The sequence below is a fragment of the Glandiceps talaboti genome, chromosome 19 (genome assembly GCF_964340395.1).
Source record: "Glandiceps talaboti chromosome 19, keGlaTala1.1, whole genome shotgun sequence".
Taxonomy (NCBI): domain Eukaryota; kingdom Metazoa; phylum Hemichordata; class Enteropneusta; family Spengelidae; genus Glandiceps; species Glandiceps talaboti.
In genome coordinates, this window is record NC_135567.1 from 16,429,777 (window position 1) to 16,453,627 (window position 23,851).

The 23,851-nt window shown below is 37.7% G+C and overlaps 1 protein-coding gene across 1 annotated transcript; it reads left to right on the forward strand.

The window, feature by feature from the left end:
- The first annotated feature begins 420 nt into the window (after nucleotides 1-420).
- Nucleotides 421-16,730, forward strand: LOC144449906 (proton-coupled zinc antiporter SLC30A2-like). The gene is made up of 7 exons (XM_078140454.1): nucleotides 421-1,251; nucleotides 8,155-8,301; nucleotides 10,273-10,426; nucleotides 10,943-11,294; nucleotides 12,137-12,242; nucleotides 13,165-13,299; nucleotides 13,946-16,730. The coding sequence occupies exons 1-7, from the start codon at nucleotides 870-872 to the stop codon at nucleotides 14,092-14,094; spliced, it is 1,425 nt and encodes a 474-aa protein (XP_077996580.1). The 5' UTR covers nucleotides 421-869; the 3' UTR covers nucleotides 14,095-16,730.
- Nucleotides 16,731-23,851: the final 7,121 nt, after the last annotated feature.

The window sequence follows — 23,851 nt, forward strand, 5'->3', positions numbered from 1 at the left end:
TAAGCTTACAGTTCGAATATTAAAATTTGCACCATATTTTTTTCTCTGCGTTTTTTTTTTAATATCAAACCCCCGACATTGTAACAATATCTCACGGAAGTACTAGAATCACACTAGTCTATACAGCGGAACATGGGGGGGGTGGGGGGGTGGGGGGGATTTGACCACCGAAATCAGTTACAAATTAAATGTAAACAATATACCGGTACGGCAATCAAGTCATGAGTGTCGTTCTCCTTGAGTACTGGCTTAAGTTTATTAGGTCAGGGGGGCGTATCCCAGTCATTGCGCTGAAGGCATTTACAACAAGTCTCGCATCACGATATGCTATATGACTCTGACACAGCAAACATAGCCATCGCTTATCAGAAAGTCGATCACCAAACAGTCTGATAGTTAGCTCAGTAACTGTGACACGTTATTTGCCAACTTACGAACACCCAATGTGACATATGGCTTGACGCTTCAGCCGTGGGGCACCAGAAAACACTGAAAAATCCGACCAGAAGTCCTTCAATCTGATGTTGTTTTCAGACGGCGATTTGTCGTAGGATCACATCGCTTTCGCAAAAGCCTGACCACGATCCTGTTACACCGAGCGCTGTTTATGGTCCCCACTGCACTGGGCCTGGGTGTCAAAAGTTCCAATTTTATTCTCGTAAACTAATTGCTTGTGTAACACGGAACCTAAGCAACACAATATCACCATACAAAGGAAGCCATACGACTGTATCCGTCAAGTCGACCTTGAACTTAAAGACCTTTAGGAAGAAACGAAGGCTTGCGCTTGTTGAAAACTTTGCTATTGTTCGGTCGTGCGAAAGTTTCAAGCGAGGGTACGGCTAGTTTGCACACGGCACGCAACTAATATGGCGAAATGCGCTGATCAGGAGTTACTTCACATAAATGATTTCTCCAGTGTAAACGGACAGGACGTGCTTACATTGGAAAGAGGGCTCTCAAATTTGGAAGACGAAGACCAGAATATATTCTCTATCTCCAGGACCAATATGGCGGATAACGGACCACGTTTAGTCCTTACAGATGACTTGATTGGCGAGACAAGCGACAACGAAGATACGCCGTTGATATGCCGTACAGATAGTACTGATGCACTTGTATCTCTCTCGCCAGACGAACGCAATGACCACTGTCACACAGGACAGAGTCCTGGTACGAATAGAAAGGCTAGAAACCAACTCATGTTTGCCTGTGGAATCGTTCTTGTTTTCATGATTGTTGAAATCATAGGTAAGTTCTTTACTTAGGAAAGTTTGGTTATGGTTCGAAGGGTGCGTTCTCGGTCCTATTGTTACCGTTGTGTTACGATTTACACCTCCTCCAAGAAAGTTCGCATCCAGACTATGACTAGGTCTCCTTGTAACAACCCCGGGTAACAACCTCCAGGCTTCACGGTCTCCCCTGACGATAGCATGATGATTATTAAGTCTGGCTATTGCCCCCCTCCCCTTCTAAATATGTATGGAAGTTATAAGTCGATAATAATAATATCATGGAAGTATCCGGCCACTGCAGCCACAGTGTGGTACATGCGCCTTGTACCGCGCCCGTAAGCCTAGAAACATGTAGACCCCACACTTACAATACTACGACCAGGGTGTATACATGTATGCACATGTGATGGTCCGAGCTCGAGGAGGCTCTGGGTTGAGTACGAAGTCACATTACATGACAATAGCTCTGGATCTATGCTCTGCGAAGTTAGACATGTCCACCCCTCTCTAGCTGCAATAATTGTAGCGTCTTGTTGCGGTTTTGTGGGTTTTTTCGTCTGTTTTAGTGACTTTTTAAGTTTTTGTGTTTAACCCGCGTTAAACCAAAACAGACGAAAAAACCCACAAAACCGCAACAAGACGCTACAATTATTGCAGCTAACCCCTCTCATACTCAGTGTTGAACCTTGAGTCGTAGCTATAATATAGCCAAGGGTCGATTTTCCGATTCCAAGATGCATTGCGCGAGAGGACGTCGCTTACGTTGTTAGATTTAGTTGTTAGATTTAGTTTTGTTTTGTCTTTAGTATGTTTGAAATAACATTGTCATCATGAATGGGTGATTTTATAGAACAAAGACTGAAAACCATCGATGATGTAGAGTGGCATTTTAAGGGTAAACCATTATAATTTATATCCAGTATGTAGTGCTATGAATACAAAGCCAGTATGTAGTAGTATGTAGTGCTATGAATACAAAGCCAGTATGTAGTAGTAGTAGTATGTAGTGCTATGAATACAAAGCCAGTATGTAGTGGTAGTATGTAGTGCATATGTGTACTAATAACATCATTATTTTGTATTATGATCACCCTGGAGTAGAATATTAGTTCACAAATCAGTGACTGGTTTCAGACATAAACAGGATACTGCAAACCTAGAAATTGTCACTATAGACTTATTTGTGCTTAAAATTTGCTGGAAAAAAACACAAAACGTGAATAAGTAGTAACTAAAATGCTTTCTTATACATAAACACGATGTACCAGTCTGGTAATTTGTAAAAAATAAGTAGTAACTAAAATGGCTTCTTGTATAAACACGATGTACCAGTCTGTTAGTGACTAAAATGCCTTCTGTACATAAACACAATGTACCAGTCTGGTAATTACTACAAATTTGTAAAAATACAGTGCAGCTCACATAAAACATCACCTGAGTATCACAAAAGGGTCATTCTTGCACAAGTGGGGTGCTAACTATGAATTGATGCACTGTTGTTGTTGCATCATCAAAGCATCTGCATGGAACAATGCTTGCATCTCTCATACAGAATAAACAGCACTTTATGCACACATGCTTTGTGACTTAGTAATAATCATGTACTCTGCTATCAAGATTCAATGTTTATAATGAGATGCTGATGCATTGTTTACTTGATGCACCTGTTAATGAGATGCTCTGTGGACACCTCAAAGGTGTAAATTGAATGCTGTTTACATACACTAATCCCCAAGAGCATTGCTCATGAAGTTTTCTAGACTGTCGACAGTCGCTCGTTCCTTTTTTCCCCTACGTTTTATCTACTCTCCGATCCGGCACAACACTAGTATAATCACAAACTGATATCGAGGGCCGAAGGTGTATTAGTCTGGTAATTAGTAAAAATAAGTAGCGACTAAAATACCTTCTTGTACATGAACACAATGTACCAGTCTGGTAATTAATAAAAATAAGTAGCGACTAAAATGCCTTCTTGTACATGAACACAATGTACAAGTCTGGTAATTAGTAAAAATATGTAGCGACTAAAAATTAAATGCCTTCTTGTACATGAACACTATGTACCAGTCTGGTAATTAGTAAAAATAAGTAGTGACTAATATACCTTCTTGTACATGAAGAACACAATGTACCAGTCTGGTAATTAATAAAAATAAGTAGCGACTTAAATGCCTTCTTGTACATGAACACATTGTACCAGTCTGGTAATTAGTAAAAATAAGTAGTGACTAAAATGCCTTCTTGTACATAAACACAATGTACCAGTCTGGTAATTAGTAAAAATAAATAGTGACTAAAATGCCTTCTTGTACATGAACACAATAGTTCCCCCATTATTGATATTAATGAATTAAATGTATGAGAGCAATGTGATGTAAACAGTCCTGGGAACACTGCCAGACCTCAACTTCTAAGCTGAGGACTCTGTAAACACTTACAGCATTGGGTGACAGGGGCTAGATAATGATACTGTCAATATTGACTAGTTGTGTATAGGTCAGAGGTCATGAACTGTGACCTGTAGACATACCAAGTTGTATATCTGAAGCTGTGCTTGACAGACTAAAATACCCCCTAGGTATGGGTATACATAAGTGGAGTGGGTGATTACAATTATAGTATACATGTAGTTTACTTCTGTGTTAGGTGGAGTGTTTGAAATGCACAAAAGAATAGAATAAAAATGGAATAGAATGGAATGGAATATAATATATTAATAGAATAGAATAGGATAGAATAGAATATAATATAACAGTAGAATAGAAGGAATATAACAATAGGATAGAATAGAAAAGAATATTGTAGAATAGAACAGAATAGAATTTAATATAACAGTAGAAGTGAATAGAATAGAAAAGAATGGAATAGAACAGTAGAATAGAAAAGAATTTAATAAAACATAGTAGAAGAGAATAGAAAAGAATAGAGTAGAATAGTATAGAATATAATATAATATAGAATAGAAGAAAAGAGAAACAAGTAGAATAGAATAGAATAATATGGAATAGAACGGGTATTGCTTAGATAGAATAAAACAATAGAATGGAATTGAATTGGGTAAAATAACATCTAGGGAAGTCTAAGGTAGAATACATTGCAGAATAGGATAAAATAGGATAATATAGAAACTAAAGAGAATGACTCAGACATGACTACTAGACTCTCTCACAGTCCTCAAAGCTTTGCATAAATGGCTAAAACTTGGGTTGTTTTGTATATATGTACTGCATAATTGTACTCGTATACTAGTATCCCAGTATCCCTAGCCCTGTACTGTGCGCCCTCATCGATCACATAGAGCTAACATTTTGTTGATGTGTTAGGCGAAGCTTCGAGGTAGTAGATATATACAAAATGACCCAAGTTTTAGCTATTTATGCGAAGCTTGGAGGACTGTGAGAGAGTCTAACATGACTACATACTGACTGTACAAAACAAAAACTAGGCAGTCTAGAAATGTCAATAATCAGGTGATAAAACTATGTTAATGGCTGTTTAAATCATTTCCTTATCTACTTACTGTATTTAGGTGACAGACATGGATGAAATGATAAACTAGTGAATAAACAAAACCTCAAACAGAATAATATCACCAGGTTCAACCAAATTCTTACTAACACTGCTACATTTCATCACCTGGCTCCAAAAAAAGAAAAACAAGATAAAATAAATCTTACTAACGTTGCTACATGTTATTGTCTTGCTGGAATATCTCTGTTCGTATGATTTTGTTGAGCCAGATGATAAAATGTAGCAGTATGCAGTGTTTTTGCTAAGGGGTAGGAAAACCGTAACTGGAACTAAGGAAGGGGGAAATATGTGATATCACTGGCATACTTCATAGTTTCACATACATTATCAGGGCTTGAAATTAATTTTTTTCTTTGGTAGTCCTAGTGGGCTACTAATTTCAGAAAGTGGATGCTCAAGAATGGTGACTGATAGTCCTATATTCCTGAACTGAAAACAGAGTTCCTCTATTGGAAATAAGTGTGTTATTAGAATACTTTTATGGCTGTAAATCTTCCATCCTTTAAAACCCTTTCTGGACTAGAAACTTTCCCGCCAAAATTTTTGAACAAAAATTCTTGTTTCTCTGTAATTTTTGGAAAAAGATCAACTTTATTTTAGACCAGAATTCAAGAAATATTACTTCCCAATGAAGTAATATTCTTAATTTTTAGAAAATGTTCTTACAATCAAGTTTCTATTTATGCCAATGTCGTCTCTAGGAATGAAAGGGTTAAATCATCCTAGAATGTATATCATGCAACCAAAGAATCAAAATGTATTACACTACAGTAATATCACTGTACAGTGTTACAATATAATATTACATTTAATACAGTAATGTCTGAATATCATCAAATACAGTACAGCAGAGTCACTTTTGTTGCCATCCCAGATCAATTTTTTTGCCATCTGAGATGTTTTTTTGCCATCTAGTCTCAAGTCATGGTTTTTTGTGAACCTAGACTAGTCTGAGTCAAACATTTTTTTTTCACCATCTGGCAAACTGAGACTGATCTCAGATTAGGATTTGTTGCCAAATGAGACTGGTCTCAGATGATTATTTTTTTGCAACTAAAAGTCTGGTTCATGGTCTCAGTTTATGGTTGTAGATATCTGTACATATCACCATAATTAGGGATAGCCTGAGTGGATTACCAGCTGCATATTATAGTAGCCCCATGACAAGAATTGGTAGTCTTATTAGTAATATTACCCTTACCTTCAAACCTTACTCATAATATCACACACCCTGCACAGTGTCTCCTATATTTACTATAATTCCAACTCATTATATCATACACCCTGCACAGTGTCTCCTATATTTACTATAATTCCAACTCATCATATCATACACCCTGCACAGTGTCTCCTATATTTACTATTTTTCTAACTCCCTGTTACAAGGGTTATAAAAACTTAGAAACCTTACCCGAGTAAATCTTACTGATAATATCATACACACTGCACAGTGTCTCATATATTTACTATTTTTCTAACTCCCTGTTACAAGGGTTCTAAAAACTTAGAAACCTTACCCGAGTAAATCTTACTGATAATATCATACACCCTGCACAGTATCCCATATATTTACTATTTTTCTAACTCCCTGTTACCAGGGTTATAAAAACTTAGTAACCTTATCAAGTAAACCTGAAGTTACTCATAATATCATACACCCTGCACAGTATCCCCTATAGTATATTTACAATATATTTCTAACTCCCTGTTACCAGGGTTCTAAAAACTTAGTAAACTTTAACCTTACTCTGCAGGTAATTATATTTGTGTAGCTGTACACATAGTATGGTGTAATAAATCTAATCAAATTGATTTGGGGGTCTACACCCAAAAATTAAATAACCCAACAGAATTGATTTTAACCTCATACTGTACTATGTTCATAATAGTTTTATTCACGATAGAATTCTCAACAAAACTTAATTCATGACGGATTTTTTGCATTAGCACTAGCAGTTCAAGTGCAACTTTCCAGACTTGGTGAGCCAGCAAGTCGGGTGTCATAAAAACTGTTTGCATCTCTAAAGCTATTTGCAATGTCACTGATAATGGGTCAGTAAAACTGATAACAACTGATATGACATTAGGGGCTTCACACTTAGATATTGAGCTTAGCTTTGCCTGATGTGTTATGTAATAGTGCTTTATCACATTTGTAAATATTACCAACAAACATTATTCAGTGATAAGAAAGATAAGAAACCCCACTTCCTTAGCTAGTGGCTTGATTCTGTAATGTCAATTATCAACAGTGCGACAAAAATCAGTCTTCCAATATTTCACGAGTGTGAAGCTACCATCATATTCATATTCACTTTCAAAAGTTGACCTCTACGATCAATGTGAATATGATGATAGCTTCACACGTTCATCATCAGATTCGAAGTCTTCCGAATGGGTACGAACAAGCGTTCGGCAAATCACAAATCCTTCATTGGCAGGTTGAAATCATGTGATTGTAGTTACTTTTCACTTGATTAGCGTGGATTTGCATGCTTTCTTCTTATTTTTGCCAGAGTATCCAATTTGCACCATGAATCATTGTTGTCATATAAAAAACTAATTTGGATGTTTAGTATGCCTTTCCCATATCTTTGAAAATGAAATATCAACATTTGGGTGTACAAAAAACCTGTATGAGTAATGTAATAAAATACGGCCTGGCTGGGTATGTTTTGATTTCCCGCAGTGCCGCTATCTTTGAAACCCTACTTAACACTTACACTGGTGAAATTTACGTAAAATAGTGTTGTCAAGACTACAATTACCGGGATCGGTCAACGCAATTGATTGTGAAAAATAATGGTCCATGACAACAATAATTCATGGTGCAAATTGGATACTCTGGCAAAAATAACGAGAGCATTCAAATCCAGGCAAATCAAGTGAAAAGTAATTACAATCACATGATTTCAACCTGCCAATGAAGGATATGTGATTTTACCGAACGCATGTTCGTACCCATTCGGAAGTACTTCGAATCTGATGATGAATGTGTAAGCTATCATCATATTCACATTGATCGTAGAGGTCAACTTTTGAAAGTGAAGATGAATATGAATATGATGGTAGCTTCACACTCGTAATATTTCCACCTTCAGAGACTTGAGGTCATGACCTTTTTTAGGTAACTGCCTCATTCCCAGATGACATGACATGTTAGTCATCAAATATTGGAACACTCAGTCTCTGATATTTTTATTGTACTGTCAATTGATGACTACTTATCATTGCAATCATCTTCTAATTAACATGTACAATATCAAATTATTGGTATTTTAACGATTTTAGTGAAAGTATTCTTGCTTGTCAGGTTGAAAAAGTAATACTCCTGTTACAACTTGTGAAGTTTTAAAACTCTGATATTTTTTTTCATTTCTTACAGGGGGATACTTTGCCAATAGTCTTGCTATAATGACGGATGCCGCTCACTTACTCAGTGACTTTGCTAGTTTTCTCATCAGTTTGTTTGCCCTATGGGTAGCAACGAGGCCAGCTACAAGGAATATGTCTTTTGGCTACTATAGAGCAGGTAAGGGTTAGCTTTTACCGTTATATATACTGCTTTTCCATACTTTTAAAGAAAAACAATATTCAGGGCATTACAATCTTGAATGGAAAGTCCTGCAAGAGTTGAATTGTATTTAATGCTTAGCTTGTTTACTGCACTGATGAGATACATCATTAGCTGGTCTAACTTTTCAAGCCCTATAGCTATGTATCTCAACAGTGCTGTAAACAGGCTATAGGGCTAGGGAGGTACAACCAGCTAATGATGTATCTCAACAGTGCAGTAAACAGGCTATAGGGCTAGGGAGGTATGACCAGCTAACGATGTATCTCAACAGTGCAGGAAATAGGTTATAGGGCTATAGGAGGTACAACCAGCTAATGATGTATCTCAACAGTGCAGTAAACAGGCTACAGGGCTAGGGAGGTACAACCAGCTAATGATGTATCTCAACAGTGCAGTAAACAGGCTACAGGGCTAGGGAGGTACAACCAGCTAATGATGTATCTCAACAGTGCAGTAAACAGGCTATAGGGCTAGGGAGGTATGACCAGCTAACGATGTATCTCAACAGTGCAGGAAATAGGTTATAGGGCTATAGGAGGTACAACCAGCTAATGATGTATCTCAACAGTGCAGTAAACAGGCTATGGCTAGGAGGTACCACCAGCTAATGATGTATCTCAACAGTGCAGTTAACAAGCTATACGGCTAGGAGGTACAACCAGCTAATGATGTATCTTAACAGAGCAGTAAACAGGCTATAGGGCTAGGAGGTACAACCAGCTAATGATGTATCTCAACAGTGCAGTAAACAGGCTATAGAGCTAGGAGGTACAACCAGCTAATGATGTATCTTAACAGTGCAGTAAACAGGCTATAGGGCTAGGAGGTACAACCAGCTAATGAATTATCTAAACAGTGCAGTATACACAGACCACTGAACTCTATATTTTCTAAGATAAAGGTATGTACATGTCTGATGTCATTACCCTTGGTTGGGTTTGTTTAGTGTTAAATACTATTAAGTGCTATCATTAACACTTCACCAGACGAGTGCCCTCTAAGCCAATTTGACGCACCACTGACGCACACAATTTCAAGTGACATACCAAAATTTGGTGTTCCCCTATCTCTTACTATGTGGTGACTCACAAGATATGCCAGTGTTTATCATTTTGACTGACAACAACAAAATTTGGCTATCATTAGAGGGCACACTGCATGTATGAAGTGACCTTCAGTTGAGTTATTTATCATGAACAGTTGAAAACTACATGTATGTACTAAAGTACGTAATTTATGGTAACATATAAAATCCCCTGTAAACAAACAACATCCTGTGTACATTCTCTGTAGAACTGATCTTTGTTTAATCAACAAACAACAAAATCCTTCGCCACGGAAGAGAAATATATGGAATACAATTAATCAATAAACTTAAATTATATTATTTTGTCAGTAATGATGACAGTTAATCAATAACTTTACATATCATTTTTGATTTCTTAATCTGTATGGTTCCAGTCTGTGTCAACAAAGTCATATATTATTTGAATTCTGATTTCTTAGTTTGCATGGTGCCAGCATTGTATTAACGCCGAGTCATTGTACTGTTAAGGGCTGCCATTTTAAAAACTGACACACAAGAAACATAATTCCTTCCTTTTAGTTTAACCCCTCCCTCCCCCCTCCCCCTCCCCCTCCCCCTACCCCTCAAAACTAAATTTCTTAATGCAAAATCGGAAAATGAATGACCTGTCCTATGTAGCTCCATGTACTTCATATACCATGACATCAATAAACACAACAAACTCAAATTGCAATTCAAATTATAAAACATTTTAAATCTCTGCAAAGCATACTTTCAACGGGGAAATTAAATTTACCAGTTCTCATGCTTTTCATCTTCATATTCTTTTTGTTGAGTTTATTTTATTCACACATTTCCATAATTTATAGACGTTGATATATATATTTTTTTCGTTACAGAGATACTAGGTGCGGTTGTCAGTGTATTGATTGTATGGATTCTAACGGGCGTACTTGTATATATGGCAATTTTACGATGTATAGACCAGTCGTACGAAATTAACGCTGATGTTATGCTTATAACGGCGGCATGTGGTGTTGCTATAAATATATTGTAAGTTACTCTCCTCTATAGACCTATTGTCAGTTTCATCATGATTTTATACTGTATAGTATAACTATGTATGTATGTATGTATGTATGTATGTGTGTATGTATGTATGTATGTATGTATGTATGTATGTGTGTGTGTGTATGTATGTATGTATGTGTGTATGTATGTGTGTATGTATGTATGTATGTATGTATGTATGTATGTATGTATGTATGTATGTATGTATTATTATGTATGTATGTATGTATGTATGTATGTATGTATGTATGTATGTAGTTATGTATGTATGTATGTATGTATGTATGTATGTATGTATGTATGTATGTATGTATGTCTTTGTTGTTTTTTGATGTTTAACAACACCAAGACACATTCCTGTTCAGTTTTACAGTCATTTTGGTTAATAAAGTATTTTAATCTAATTTAGAAGTAAGTACATGGGCGGAGTTAGCTAGAGGGCGCTCTGTCAATATAAAAACTGATCACCATATTTCAATTTGATTTTTCTCATTTCAGATTAGGTTGTGTGCTACATCAAACTGGGCATGGCCACAGTCACGGTCTCGGAGGTCACGGTCACGGAGGTCACGGTCATAGCCATCAATCACATGACCATCAGAACGGAGGACAAAACGTAAACCAACAAAGTTCTAGTCACGCAGTTCATGTCGATCCTTTTACAGACATACATTCCGTCAACACTACCGATTCGGATCGTCATCTGTCTGAAACATCACGCTCACAGGAACAACCGGCTCAACAACAAAACAAGAAAAATATCAACGTACGAGCTGCGTTTATCCATGTTTTAGGTGATCTTATACAAAGCATAGGAGTTCTTATCGCAGCGTATATTATTAAATTTAAGGTAAGTACCAAAATTAGAGTAGTTCTCCTGAACTATTTCCAAGGTCCACACCAGATAACAATAGGGAACTTGCAATCCTTACTGAGCATGCTCAGACGCAAAGGACTATGGGATTATCTGTGGTTATCATAATACCTAATCTGAAGCTACTGATAAAATTAACCTCCAACAATGGTCAGGTTGACTATGAATTGATTAGTATTTATTATCACTTTTCCCATGATGCAACATTCAATATGGCGAGTTTGCAAGTTCCCTATTGTATATTTATTTTATATTTATTTTGTATATTTGTATCATGTATTTCTTTGAAAGTATGGCTTATTTTTGTTATCTGGTAAAATAAATTTCATTCAAATTGTGAATTGAATTGTAGAGCAGTGTACCCTCTAATGATAGTCAAATTTTTGTTGTGAGTCAAAATGTTAGAAACTGGGCTTTCTTGTGAGTCACCCCACATAGTAAGAGATAGGGGAACACCAAATTTTGGTGCATCACTAGAAAATGTGTGCGTCAGTGGTGCGTCAAATTGGCTTAGAGGGCACACTCACCACATATTAAGATATAGGGGAGCACCAAATGTTGGTGCATCACTAGAAATTGTATGCGTCAGTGGTGGTCAAATTGGCTTAGAGGGCACACTCACCACATATTAAGATATAGCGGAACACCAAATTTTGGTGCATCACTAGAAATTGTATGCATCAGTGGTGCGTCAAAGTTGCTTAGAGGGCACACTCGCCACATATTAAGAGATAGGGGAGCACCAAATACATATAATTTTTTCATGAATTTTTTCCACCCACAGAGGTATAATTAGAATATTTATGTTTTTCCTACAGCCTGAATATAAAATAGCAGATCCTATTTGTACATTTTTGTTTTCAATCCTGGTTTTATTTACTACTTTGAATATATTAAAAGATGCTATGCATGTCCTCATGGAAGGTAGGTACCATCAAAAAGTATTCTTACCATTTACACCTCCACTCACCTAGTCTAGTTCCTATACAGTATCGTTACCATTTATACCTCCACTCACATAGTCTAGTTCCTATACAGTATCGTTACCATTTACACCTCCACTCACAGTCTAGTTCCTATACAGTATTGTTACCATTTTTCACAGTGCACTCACATAGTCTAGTTCCTATACAGTATCGTTACCATTTATACCTCCACTCACATAGTCTAGTTCCTATACAGTATCGTTACCATTTACACCTCCACTCACATAGTCTAGTTCCTATACAGTATCGTTACCATTTACACCTCCACTCACTAGTCTAGTTCCTATACAGTATCATTACCATTTACACCTCCACTCACATAGTCTAGTTCCTATACAGTATCGTTACCATTTATACCTCCACTCACATAGTCTAGTTCCTATACAGTATCATTACCATTTACACCTCCACTCACATAGTCTAGTTCCTATACAATATCATTACCATTTACACCTCCACTCACATAGTCTAGTTCCTATACAGTATCGTTACCATTTACACCTCCACTCACATAGTCTAGTTCCTATACAGTATCATTACCATTTACACCTCCTCTCACATAGTCTAGTTCCTATACAGTATCGTTACCATTGACACCTCCATTTATGTATAGTCAATATTATTACTCTAGAAGTCTTGAGGTGGACGAGATGCAACAAATACATAGAAATTACTTGTGTTTACCAAGTATGTTTGTTTACTAAGTTTGTTTGCAAATCACTTCCCAAAGTACAATAACAAACTAAAAATTATTTTGCCATTTATTTTTACAATTGTGTACCAATATATCTGTTGAGAGAACATAGACAAACTTATTTGAACTGAATATTTATACATATTTGTTTTGTTTTCATTTCTAGGTGCTCCTAAAGATATTAATTATGATTCTGTTAAAAAAGATTTACTCTTAATTCAGGGAGTTAAAATGGCCCACAGTTTGCATATCTGGTCTCTAACTACAAATAGACCAGCCTTGGCTGTGCATCTAGCAGTTGGTAAGTTAAGAATTGGGGAGGGGGGGGGGGGGAGATTGGATGGGGGGTGGGGGTGGTGGTGGGGGGCTGTTGTTTTGATTTGCAGTGGTTGGCTTAGTCTCGGTTATCCAGACACTCACCGCTGGGGGTCTTCTACGAGACTACCCAGACAAGAGTCTGGGGAAGCCACGTTTCAACTACCCCATGCCTGGAGTTTTACAGTGCTTTTCTTCCAAGTCTTAAACAAATGGGCTTACGAGGCCTTTTTGTTGTAATTTAGATGTATCGCTTGCTTGGGAAGTGATAACTTGTCATGAAAGTACCTAACTCGTTTAGCCTACAATGTTGGACATGAAGTATTCCCCAGCATGCACTGCTCTAATAGCTACTTCCTGTGTGGGCGAGTTGGAATCTTGTTTCCCCACACTCTCGTTTGTCTTGTAGGGTAGACAGAGTCCCCAGTGGCGAGAGTCTGGGTAACCGAGACTATGAATGGCTGTGAAAATGTCACATTCTTTACAATTCCAGCCGGTTGCTGTGTTGTCCTCAAGTAAAAGAGAAAGAATAATATTTATAACCCATTGTTTTCATAGAGCCGCCGGTGATTGGCTAAAATTGTGTCATGTGGTATGGACTAGTTTTCACCAACTTTCTCATCTCTTTCTAGATCCGAGTGTAGACTCCCAGAAAGTGCTACGGATAGCAACCAGAAAAGTACAGCAAAAATACCAGATATTCCATTGCACTATTCAAGTTGAACACTACCAGCCTTACATCATGGCAGAATGTCAAACATGCCAGGGACCAACCAAATAAACCGTTGTATGTGTGACAAACATTAGACCACCTGGTGCTACAAGTACTACATTGTATCCGATTGGCTCATTAACAGGTGTACCAACTTAACCATGCGTTTTAATAAATAGACCTATCCACCAAATGTGTCCAATATTGGCTGTTACCATAGGGACAGTATCTGATTGGTCAATAAACATGGTGTTGCAACAAAACTTACAAACACTAGACCTATCAGTATCCTAGCAGTTGCTCTCAATATTTACTGTTGCCACAAAGCGAACATCGCAGGTGTTCTAACTGAACCATCTGTTATGTAATTGCTTCCATAACTAGCTGTATGATTGGTTCATTGACAGGTCAATAAACTGGAAATGAATACAAACAATGGACCAATCAGCTTCTACCAGCCATTGTCACTAGGCTACATTGTTTGCATGGTTACCCAGTAATTGGTGAATAGACAGATGTTCTACATGTATTATCCACCAATCAGCTTCTTCCAACATCTTGCTCCAGAGTACATTATTTGCTTTGTTACCTAATTGGTCAATGCACAGATGTTGTTTTATTTACATTCTAAAATTTACTTATAGGCTCAACTGAATGTACATGTATGTGTTGGTCTACAAGTGTTAGAAATCACCTTGCGGATGTCAAGTGATTTGAAAATCAGATTGCACTTTATTTGATTGTGATCGGATAAAAAATGAGACTACAATAAAATTGGCCCATTCATACATAAGGCATGATGAAAAAATACACAGAAATTTTGATTAATGCCTAGAAAAAATTGTATGGTTCCGATTACGCTCAATTTTAGAACAGAATAGGTGGGTAGGTAGATTTTGTAGTTTATTTGTATATATATGTACATTTGCATGTGTGAGTGTCTAGTTCAGGTAGTTATGTTTTCTGTTGCTTTTTTTGGTGTCCGTGTTATTGCCATAACTGAGTTTCTTCCCATCAGATATCGGATGTAGAGACATTACAGATTGGAAGAACAGTTTTATATTGTCTTTTTAAGTTGATGTCAGTTTCTGCATCCACTATTTCTCACTAGAGACTTCACAATTTTTGCGATTTTAGTATTTTTTTTTCTTGAATTCTTAAAAAACAAGTTTAGGGTCAGTAGTGAAAAACTAGGGCGGGTAACCGGAACCAAACAATCATATTTTTAAGCCTAATTTAAAAATTTGCATAAAGACAAGTTTACAGCCAGCAGGACTGTGATCGGCTGTTAAATTAATATGCTAATTAAGTACTATAAAGTGATGCCATGATTGTCATCAGTATTTACATTATTTTCGTAATATTTCATAAAATATGTAACAGTAGGCTATCGCTGGAGGCTGACGCTTTTTCATAACCAGAATTCTCACATATTTACTTAGACTAGATACCAGTGTGCCCTCTAACAAAGCCAAATTGTGTTGTTGTGAGTCAAAATGAGAAAAAAAAAAGGCATTTCTTATGAGTCATTACATCGTAAGAGATAGGGGAACACCAAATTTTGGTGTCATTAGAAATTGTGTGTCAGTGGTGCGTCAAATTGGCTTAGAGGGCATACTCACCACACAGTAAGAGATAGGGGAACAACAAATTTCGGTGTGTCACTAGAAATTGTGTGTGTCACTGGTGTTTCAAATTGGCTTAGAGGGCACACTCGCCACACAGTAAGAGATAGGGGAACACCAAATTTCGGTGTGTCACTAGAAATTGTGTGCGTCAGTGGTGCGTCAAATGGCTTAGAGGGCAGACTCACCACACAGTAGAGATAGGGGAACACCAAATTTCGGTGTGTCACTAGAAATTGTGTGAGTCAATGGTGTGTCAAATTGGCTTAGAGGACACACTGTTGTTTAATGATACACATAAAGGTTATTTTATCACAAGCAGGAAATGTTACCTTGTCCAGATATTTCATCTAGACTTGATTGACTATGTTTTCACCAGGTGTTAATGGCGTCACATGATTATTTGAATAATTACAGTTGTCACACGCATGTGATCAGGTCTCCAATTTCAAAACATGATCATGTGATTGGAAATTTCTCTTTTGCATTACCCAATCTCATCTGATTGGGTAATGCATTGTGCATTGCCACCAATCAGATTAGCTATGCAGATTATTACTACATTGGTTCTGCTGTGTTCGAAATATGCATCAAATTGCTCAAAATTGCCAAGGTAGACTGTAATGACGTCATCGGTCAGGGCTTATCAGCCTGCCTAGGAAAGGGAGATTACACTGCGCCCTCAACGGCTGATCTGTCAGTGTAGCTCACGGGTAGAGTGTAATGACGCCATCGGTACCTATCAGCCTGCCTTGGAAAGGGAGATTACACTGCGCCCTCAACGGCTGATCAGTCAGTGTAGTTCACTGATCATGCTCGTAGAGCTGGAGTGTAATGATGTCATCGGTCAGAGCTTATCAGCCCACCAAGGAAAGGGAGATCACACTGCGCCCTCAATGGCTGATCTGTCAGTCTAAACCCAGGGAGTCTTGCATATATACTTTTCTCAATTTTTTGGGAAAGCAAATCGATGCAGAGAAATACATTTTCAAATGGTCAAATGAATGACAAATTGGTATTTAATTTTTGATTTATTTTAAATAAAACCATAGTTATTTTATAAATTAAAAAAATCCAAAATGGATACCCATTAGTTATCTATATGGTCACTTTCTGTCTAACCATGAAATTGCAAGAAATTTATTTTTAAAACAAGAAAATTTACAAGTAGATTTGTGCAATGGTAAATTCAAATAGTAAGAAGCCATTAATACAGTAAAGTTTGTGTTTTGTATATAACATACGCAATGTATTTTCAAACTTTGTTTATGAAATAAATTTGGTTACTATGGGGAAACCGTGCATGTGTCATAACTGAGTTTGTATTACATGATAGTTTCATGTACCGGCGTATTTCTTCATCGGGGGAATGCCACTTCATGAAATAAAAGCCATTGTTGTAAACTTTTGTACTGGAGTGCCATTTCTTGATTTCACCACATAAATAGGCCATTCCAGACTGCAAACAGGAAATTGAGAATACAGCGCCCTCACTCAATTTGGGGATATCATCACCTCAGTACCATTTCGTAACAGCTTTGTTCCTTGGTGTTCTGTAGAAGTGTAAATCAGGGATGTTTTTCGTATTGTTCAGACATCAAGGAAAGCAGCAGTGCTCTATGATTAACGTAAGTAACCTATGCCATGTATACCCCCAAAAACACAGACAGGAAGTAGAGCACCACCATGGCAAATTTTGAAAAGGTCTATTATATTGTTTGTAATGACATGTTAACTAGGCTATTTGCGCTTTTAGCTGCAATTTAATATATAAGGAGGTTACTAATAAAATGGTATTGTGGGAAAAACATAGATTTCTTAATGTCTGCTGACTTTATGCTACAATACTCAACTAATCAGTCCCTCGCTTCCTGACACCAAATGGCTTGTGAACAGCACTTCAAGTGGCCAAACTATGAATTCTTTGCAATCTATACTGGCATTTGGCTGTTACTGAGGGTGTGGTCATAGTTGCTAGGGGCAACTGTGTTGTGTTTCCCACAACCTCTGCAGAATAACACCCCCAGAAATACCCCTCCCCCCCAAAAAAAAAAAAAAAAAAAAATTGACCCCTTTTACCAAGCAGTTTTTAAGAAGCAAGATTTGAACAAAATTAATTTTTACATACAAAGTACCAAGACACTTTATTTGAGCTTTCATATATATATTTTATTTGTTCATTAAAGAAATCTCTAAGTATAAAAAAATATTTTTTTGTGTTAGATGTGTGATGTCCGCAATTATGTTGACATATCTTGGCACAATATTCTTAAGTCATATTATTTCTTGAACTTATATTGATAATGTACAAGCGTGTAACTAACTTCACTTCACTGTTGTGACGTCAGTATTTTTCTTTTCAATTTTTTTTCCTTGTCTGGTTTCCCTAAATCTGATGATTTACCTCTACTTCCTTCATTTATTAATTTGTTGTCCTTTTTTTTCCATTTTGTTGTTCCGGACTGAAGGTGGCTATTACTTCCGGAACTAAATGGAAAAAAAACAAACGACAATAAATGAAGGTAATTGAGATGCATAAAGAAATCAAGCCATATTCACCACATCTGATTTTAATCAGATTTTGGTTTCCCAAGAATTCAAAGGGATGTATTACAAACTGTGAGTCCAGGAGTCAGAACACTTTTATTCATAGAGTTGTATTATCAACTGTGAGTCCAGGAGTCAGAACACTTTTATTTATAGAGTTGTATTATCAACTATGAGTCCAGGAGTCAGTACACTTTTATTTATAGAGTTATATTATCAACTGTGAGTCCAGGAGTCAGTACACTTTTATGTATAGGGTTGTATTATCAACTGTGAGTCCAGGAGTTAGTACACTTTTATTAATAGGGTTGTATTATCAACTGTGAGTCCAGGAGTTAGTACACTTTTATTCATAGGGTTGTATTATCAACTGTGAGTCCAGGAGTTAGTACACTTTTATTCATAGGGTTGTATTATCAACTGTGAGTCCAGGAGTTAGTACACTTTTATTCATAGGGTTGTATTATCAACTGCGAGTCCAGGAGTCAGTACACTTTTATTAACCCTTTGCCGCCCGAGGGCGTCTTTATCCGTACGCTCGATCACTTCCCATAGAGACCGTATACGTATAAATACGTATTTATAAGGTCCCTAACCCTACATAACCTTTGACACGTGAATTGGCGTCATTTTCTCTTATAGGGGGGTATAACCAATTCAATTAGCTAGGGACTGACGTCAGCTTTATAATGATATGTAATTTATCGGTGATCTACCGCCAAACATGGAAGCTTGAGCGGGTGTTTTGAACTTTGATGTAAATTTTCACCCCGGAACTTTTAAAATGGCGTCAGCTGACGACGAACTTAGATCATGGAATAGAGTAGCGGACATTTTTCTCTCACCATCAGATTCAGAGTCAGATTTTGAAGGTTTTACAGAGTCAGATATAGAGGATGACGTTCCTTTAGCCAGGCTACGATTACATAGGGATAGCGACGACGAAATAGGATCGGACTTAGAACTCGGAAATATAAACAATCAAGATAGTGACACGAACTCTGACCTCGACAGTTCTAGTAGCGGAAATGACAGCGACGTTGAATGGTCTCGTGAATTTGATGAACAGGGTAACTTTGATTTCACTGAAACTCCCGAAATAAAGGAAGATTTGTCAGGTAAATCAGCTAGAGAAGTGTTCGAATGTTTATTCACCCCAGAGTTGATTAGCGACATCGTAACCGAGACCAACCGTTACGCTAGTCAGAAACGTAGTGACCTTGAAAACAGAAGGTCTGAATGGGTTGATATAACTACCGATCAGTTCGAAGTATTTCTTGGGCTTACTCTCGCGATGGGGTTAGTCGATAAGAAAGGGTCATTTCGAGAATATTGGTCTCAAAACTGGTTAACTCAAACCCCAGCTTTCGGAAGACACATGCCCCGTCTACTGTATTGCCAGATACTTCGTTATTTGCATTTTGTCAACAACGAAACATTAGTGACAGACCGGAATGACCCTATGTATGACCGGCTTGGTAAAATACGACCTGTAGTTGACAGAATATTGCTGAGATTTAGAGCTATGTATTCACCGGAGAGACAGCTAGCCTTGGATGAAAGTATGATTAAATTTAAAGGTCGGCTGGGATTCAAACAATACATCAAAAACAAACCTACTAAGTGGGGAATAAAGGTATTCAACCTAGCAGAGTCAACTTCCGGGTATGTGTTGAACTTGAAAGTTTACCAAGGGAAAGAACTACAAGTTAGTGAGGGCTCTGTAACAGAAAGTGTAGTCATGAATCTAACCCGTCCATATTACAACAAAGGACACGAAGTGTACTGTGATAATTACTATACTAGTCCAGCACTGTTTACCAAGCTTCAAGGTAAAAAAATACTAGCTTGTGGAACTGTTAGGCCAAACAGACAGGGACTACCCACAGAAATGAAACCCACTAGCACAGTAGTTAAGCGTCTTACTCGTGGAGAGTTTGTACACTGGCAGAAAGGCAGACTAACTGCAACAGCTTGGAGAGATTCTAGGGTAGTGAATACTCTAACTACCTTACCTATAAGTGATGACAGTACACCCATCATCAGAGCTGTCAAGGTCCGTGGCACATGGGAACGTCAGCTAGTTCAACGCCCAGTAGTTGTTGAAAGATACAACAAGTACATGGGAGGCGTTGATCTAGCTGACCAACGCTTGTCCACCTACAAACGGCATATGAAGGGGCTGACTTGGTACATGCAGATCTTTTGGTACATCTTAGAAGTATGCATTGTCAATGCTTACATTTTAAACAAGAAAGCCAACCCCAATAAGCCACCAACCCTTCGTCAGTTCAGAGGGCAACTGTGTGAAGAGCTTATTGGTGGTCGCTCTTTTGTGAAGAGGCCGGGTAGGAAGAGCATTACTCAAAGTGAGGATGCCAGATTTAATCATCAATTGCAACATGCACCAGGAATTTTAGACACTTCATCGAAGTGCCAAGTACACAAACAGAGAAAAGACACCAAGTACATTTGTTCTGTGTGCAAAGTTAGGATGTGTCCTGTCCCATGCTTTCATCGTTATCACTACATGAAGGACTATTCTTATGATGATCCTGCTTGTGCTGGAAGGGAACTAGCTAGAAAAAGAAAAAAAACCTAGTCAGAATAGTCAGTCATATAAGGGGGATAAATAAAGACACTAGTGGTGAGTAAATTAGCTTTATTTAATTAAAAAATCAGTAAAGAATAGTAGGGACAGAGGTAAGCAGGTATCCTTAGAGCTGATAATTTGCATAAAATTTGCATAAAAGTAGCAAAATTCAAATATTGATACATTGTTATAAAATGTTGATGATTTGTAACATACTTACCATACACTGTCTAAACTAGTTACCATAGAAACAAAATTAGAGCAATTTAACATTTATCAATGCATATTGGCATTGTTTTTCTAAAAAAATCCAGGCACTAGGGGGTCTTATACCCTCTAAGCTGTACAGGAAGCAAAGGGTTAATAGGGTTGTATTATCAACTGTGAGTCCAGGAGTCAGTACACTTTTATTTATAGAGTTATATTATCAACTATGAGTTCAGGAGTCGGTACACTTTTATTTATAGGGTTGTATTATCAACTGTGAGTCCAGGAGTTAGTACACTTTTATTTATAAGGTTATATTATCAACTGTGAGTCCAGGAGTTACTACACTTTTATTCATAGAGTTGTATTATCAGCTGTGAGTCCAGGAGTCAGTACACTTTTAGACAGCAAGGTAGGTGGTGTCGCTCTACCCTCACTGGCCTTCTTGATGTGTGAGGGCGCCCTATCATTGTGTACCTTACAGACTAGTGCCCTTTGTAGCCCATGAGAACATTTTCAGACTTGGATGAGCACTTTCAATGATAACCATTAATCTGCAAGGGTTATCCATTACTGCTAATCTGCAGGGCATTTCTAATCCTGTGCTGATGTTCCCAACACATTTACCATCTTGGTTTATAACATGTATGCAATTGCTGCCTAAATCACACACATAAGTGAAATTACTGTCTGCAGCAACAGCTCCTGGGTATGTGATTTTACAGTCGCTCACAATGAAATCATCACGTTCACGTCTGTACATAATGACATTATTATGTTTCCGATCTGGTAAGATTGGTCTTGAGTACATGTCCACGCCGATCAGGCTCAAATCTGAAAACAGCGCATCCTTGAATATTTTCAGTTTGGTTCCATAGTTTTCAGATTTGATTGAGAAAACGTGAACACTAGGGGGTGCCCTGTCTACTACATATGCGAAGTCATCTTTTATGCTGATTCCCCATGGTTTGCACAATGATCTCCGAAAAAATCCAGCAACAGTTTCCCCATTGTTGTTGTACTCACAAACAAGGGGAGCCTTAAAGATAGGTACCGCTTTACTTGGAGAATGCGTTACAAAATACCTCTTTTGATCCGAAACTGCTATGTCAAGAATGCTTTCAAATGACTTGTGATCAGATAGTGTTATAACTTTTTGTCTCACCCCATTTTGATCCAAAACTGTAATTTTAAAGTTAGTTGCTATGGCAATATGACCATCCTTATCAACTGCTAGCCCTTTAATATCTTCACCTTCAGGGATGTCACCAACTAACGTTACATCTGTAATTTCACAGGCAGTGACGGAGAACACATGTGGTGACCCCTTAATGTGATGTCCACGTAGTGTTACCGAGAGTTCATACTGACCAGACTTCTCAGATCTGTACGACACATTGTACACTCCAGGTTCTTCACAACTTTTGAGACTGTCATCCAAGACGGTCATTTTGCCATCACTCGCCTTGACACTAATATGGAGATCTGCACTATCTCTTTCTGTTGTACTGAACTTCATGGTACAAACTTTAAAGACAACATCAATACCAGTCCTTACAGGAACGCCTGGATTCAGTCGTTCGACATATGATGGGGAAGGAAGTGCGGGAAATTCAAGTTTCCCCAGATTTCCTTCCAGTGTCATCTCCATTGGGCAGAACTTGGCTACCATGTCATACTTACTTTCAAAAGTAACATGCAACGGCATTTTAGAACCGGTACACTCTATAACTGATTTTGTCAGTGATGCCTTCTTCAAAGGATCATCATCTTGTAGAAGTTTATTAACACTCTCAAGTTTTTCTTTCAGATTTGTTTCTGATTCTTCAAGTTTGCTTACATCTTCAGTGATGCCTTTCTTCAGTTTTCCATATTGTCTTGTCATATGATCAATCATTAAGGCCTCCCTTTCCTTGATATCCCTGGATATTGACTTTATCTTCTCCTCTGCCTCCTTCTGTATGAGTCGTTTTTCATCTTCAAACTGATTTGTTAACAGAAATAGATATTCGTTGCCAGTTTTGATTTGGTTGGATACTTCCCCTGCCTTTCTACTAAAATCGGCTTGCTGTTTCTCAAATTTAACTTGCATCTTCAACATGGCTTTGTCAAGACTTTCATGTTCATGTACAAGTGATATATGAACAACTTCAGTGCATTTTATGCAAATAGGTACCTGGCATGTGAAACAGAATCGGTCAAGTACAGTCCCTTGGTGAATTTTACAGCAGTTGTTATCCTGCATAATATCTGTTTCTGGAGAACTATTTTCTTCCACATTCTGGCGGATTTGAGAATTAAGGGCCACTGCTTGAGCATTTTCTAACAACATATCAAGTTTTGTTTTAATTTCTGATATCCCAGTCTTTATGTCTTCATCAGATTGAGCCCAGTTCTCGATCTCAGCTGTGTACCTTTTCTCAAGTTCGCTGTCCATACTTTCTGTTTTCAGTCGTTCGATGTCGACCCTCTTAGCGCCAAGTCGTTCCAGTGCATCAGAAATCTCCTTCCAAATGACTTCAAACTCATCCTTAGAAATACTAGTAGTGCGTCTATGGCATAACACATTTCTGTAGTATTTGACTCGAACTATGTCAGCTTCTTTGCTGTGATCCCCGGTCGATGGTTTGTTGTCCCACCCTGTGTTAGGTTGACGCAGGTTACATACATTCCTCAGCAGTATCATTAAAAGTGTGATATCAAAGCTGTCTGAGTTCGCAGACGACGAATACAGCAGATTCCACTGACCTTTATTGATGACCCTTCGTGTATTCAGATTCTTAAGAACACGATGAATATGGGGCTGAGATAAATTGTTCACTAAATCACACGGTGGGTGAGAAGAGTTGAACAC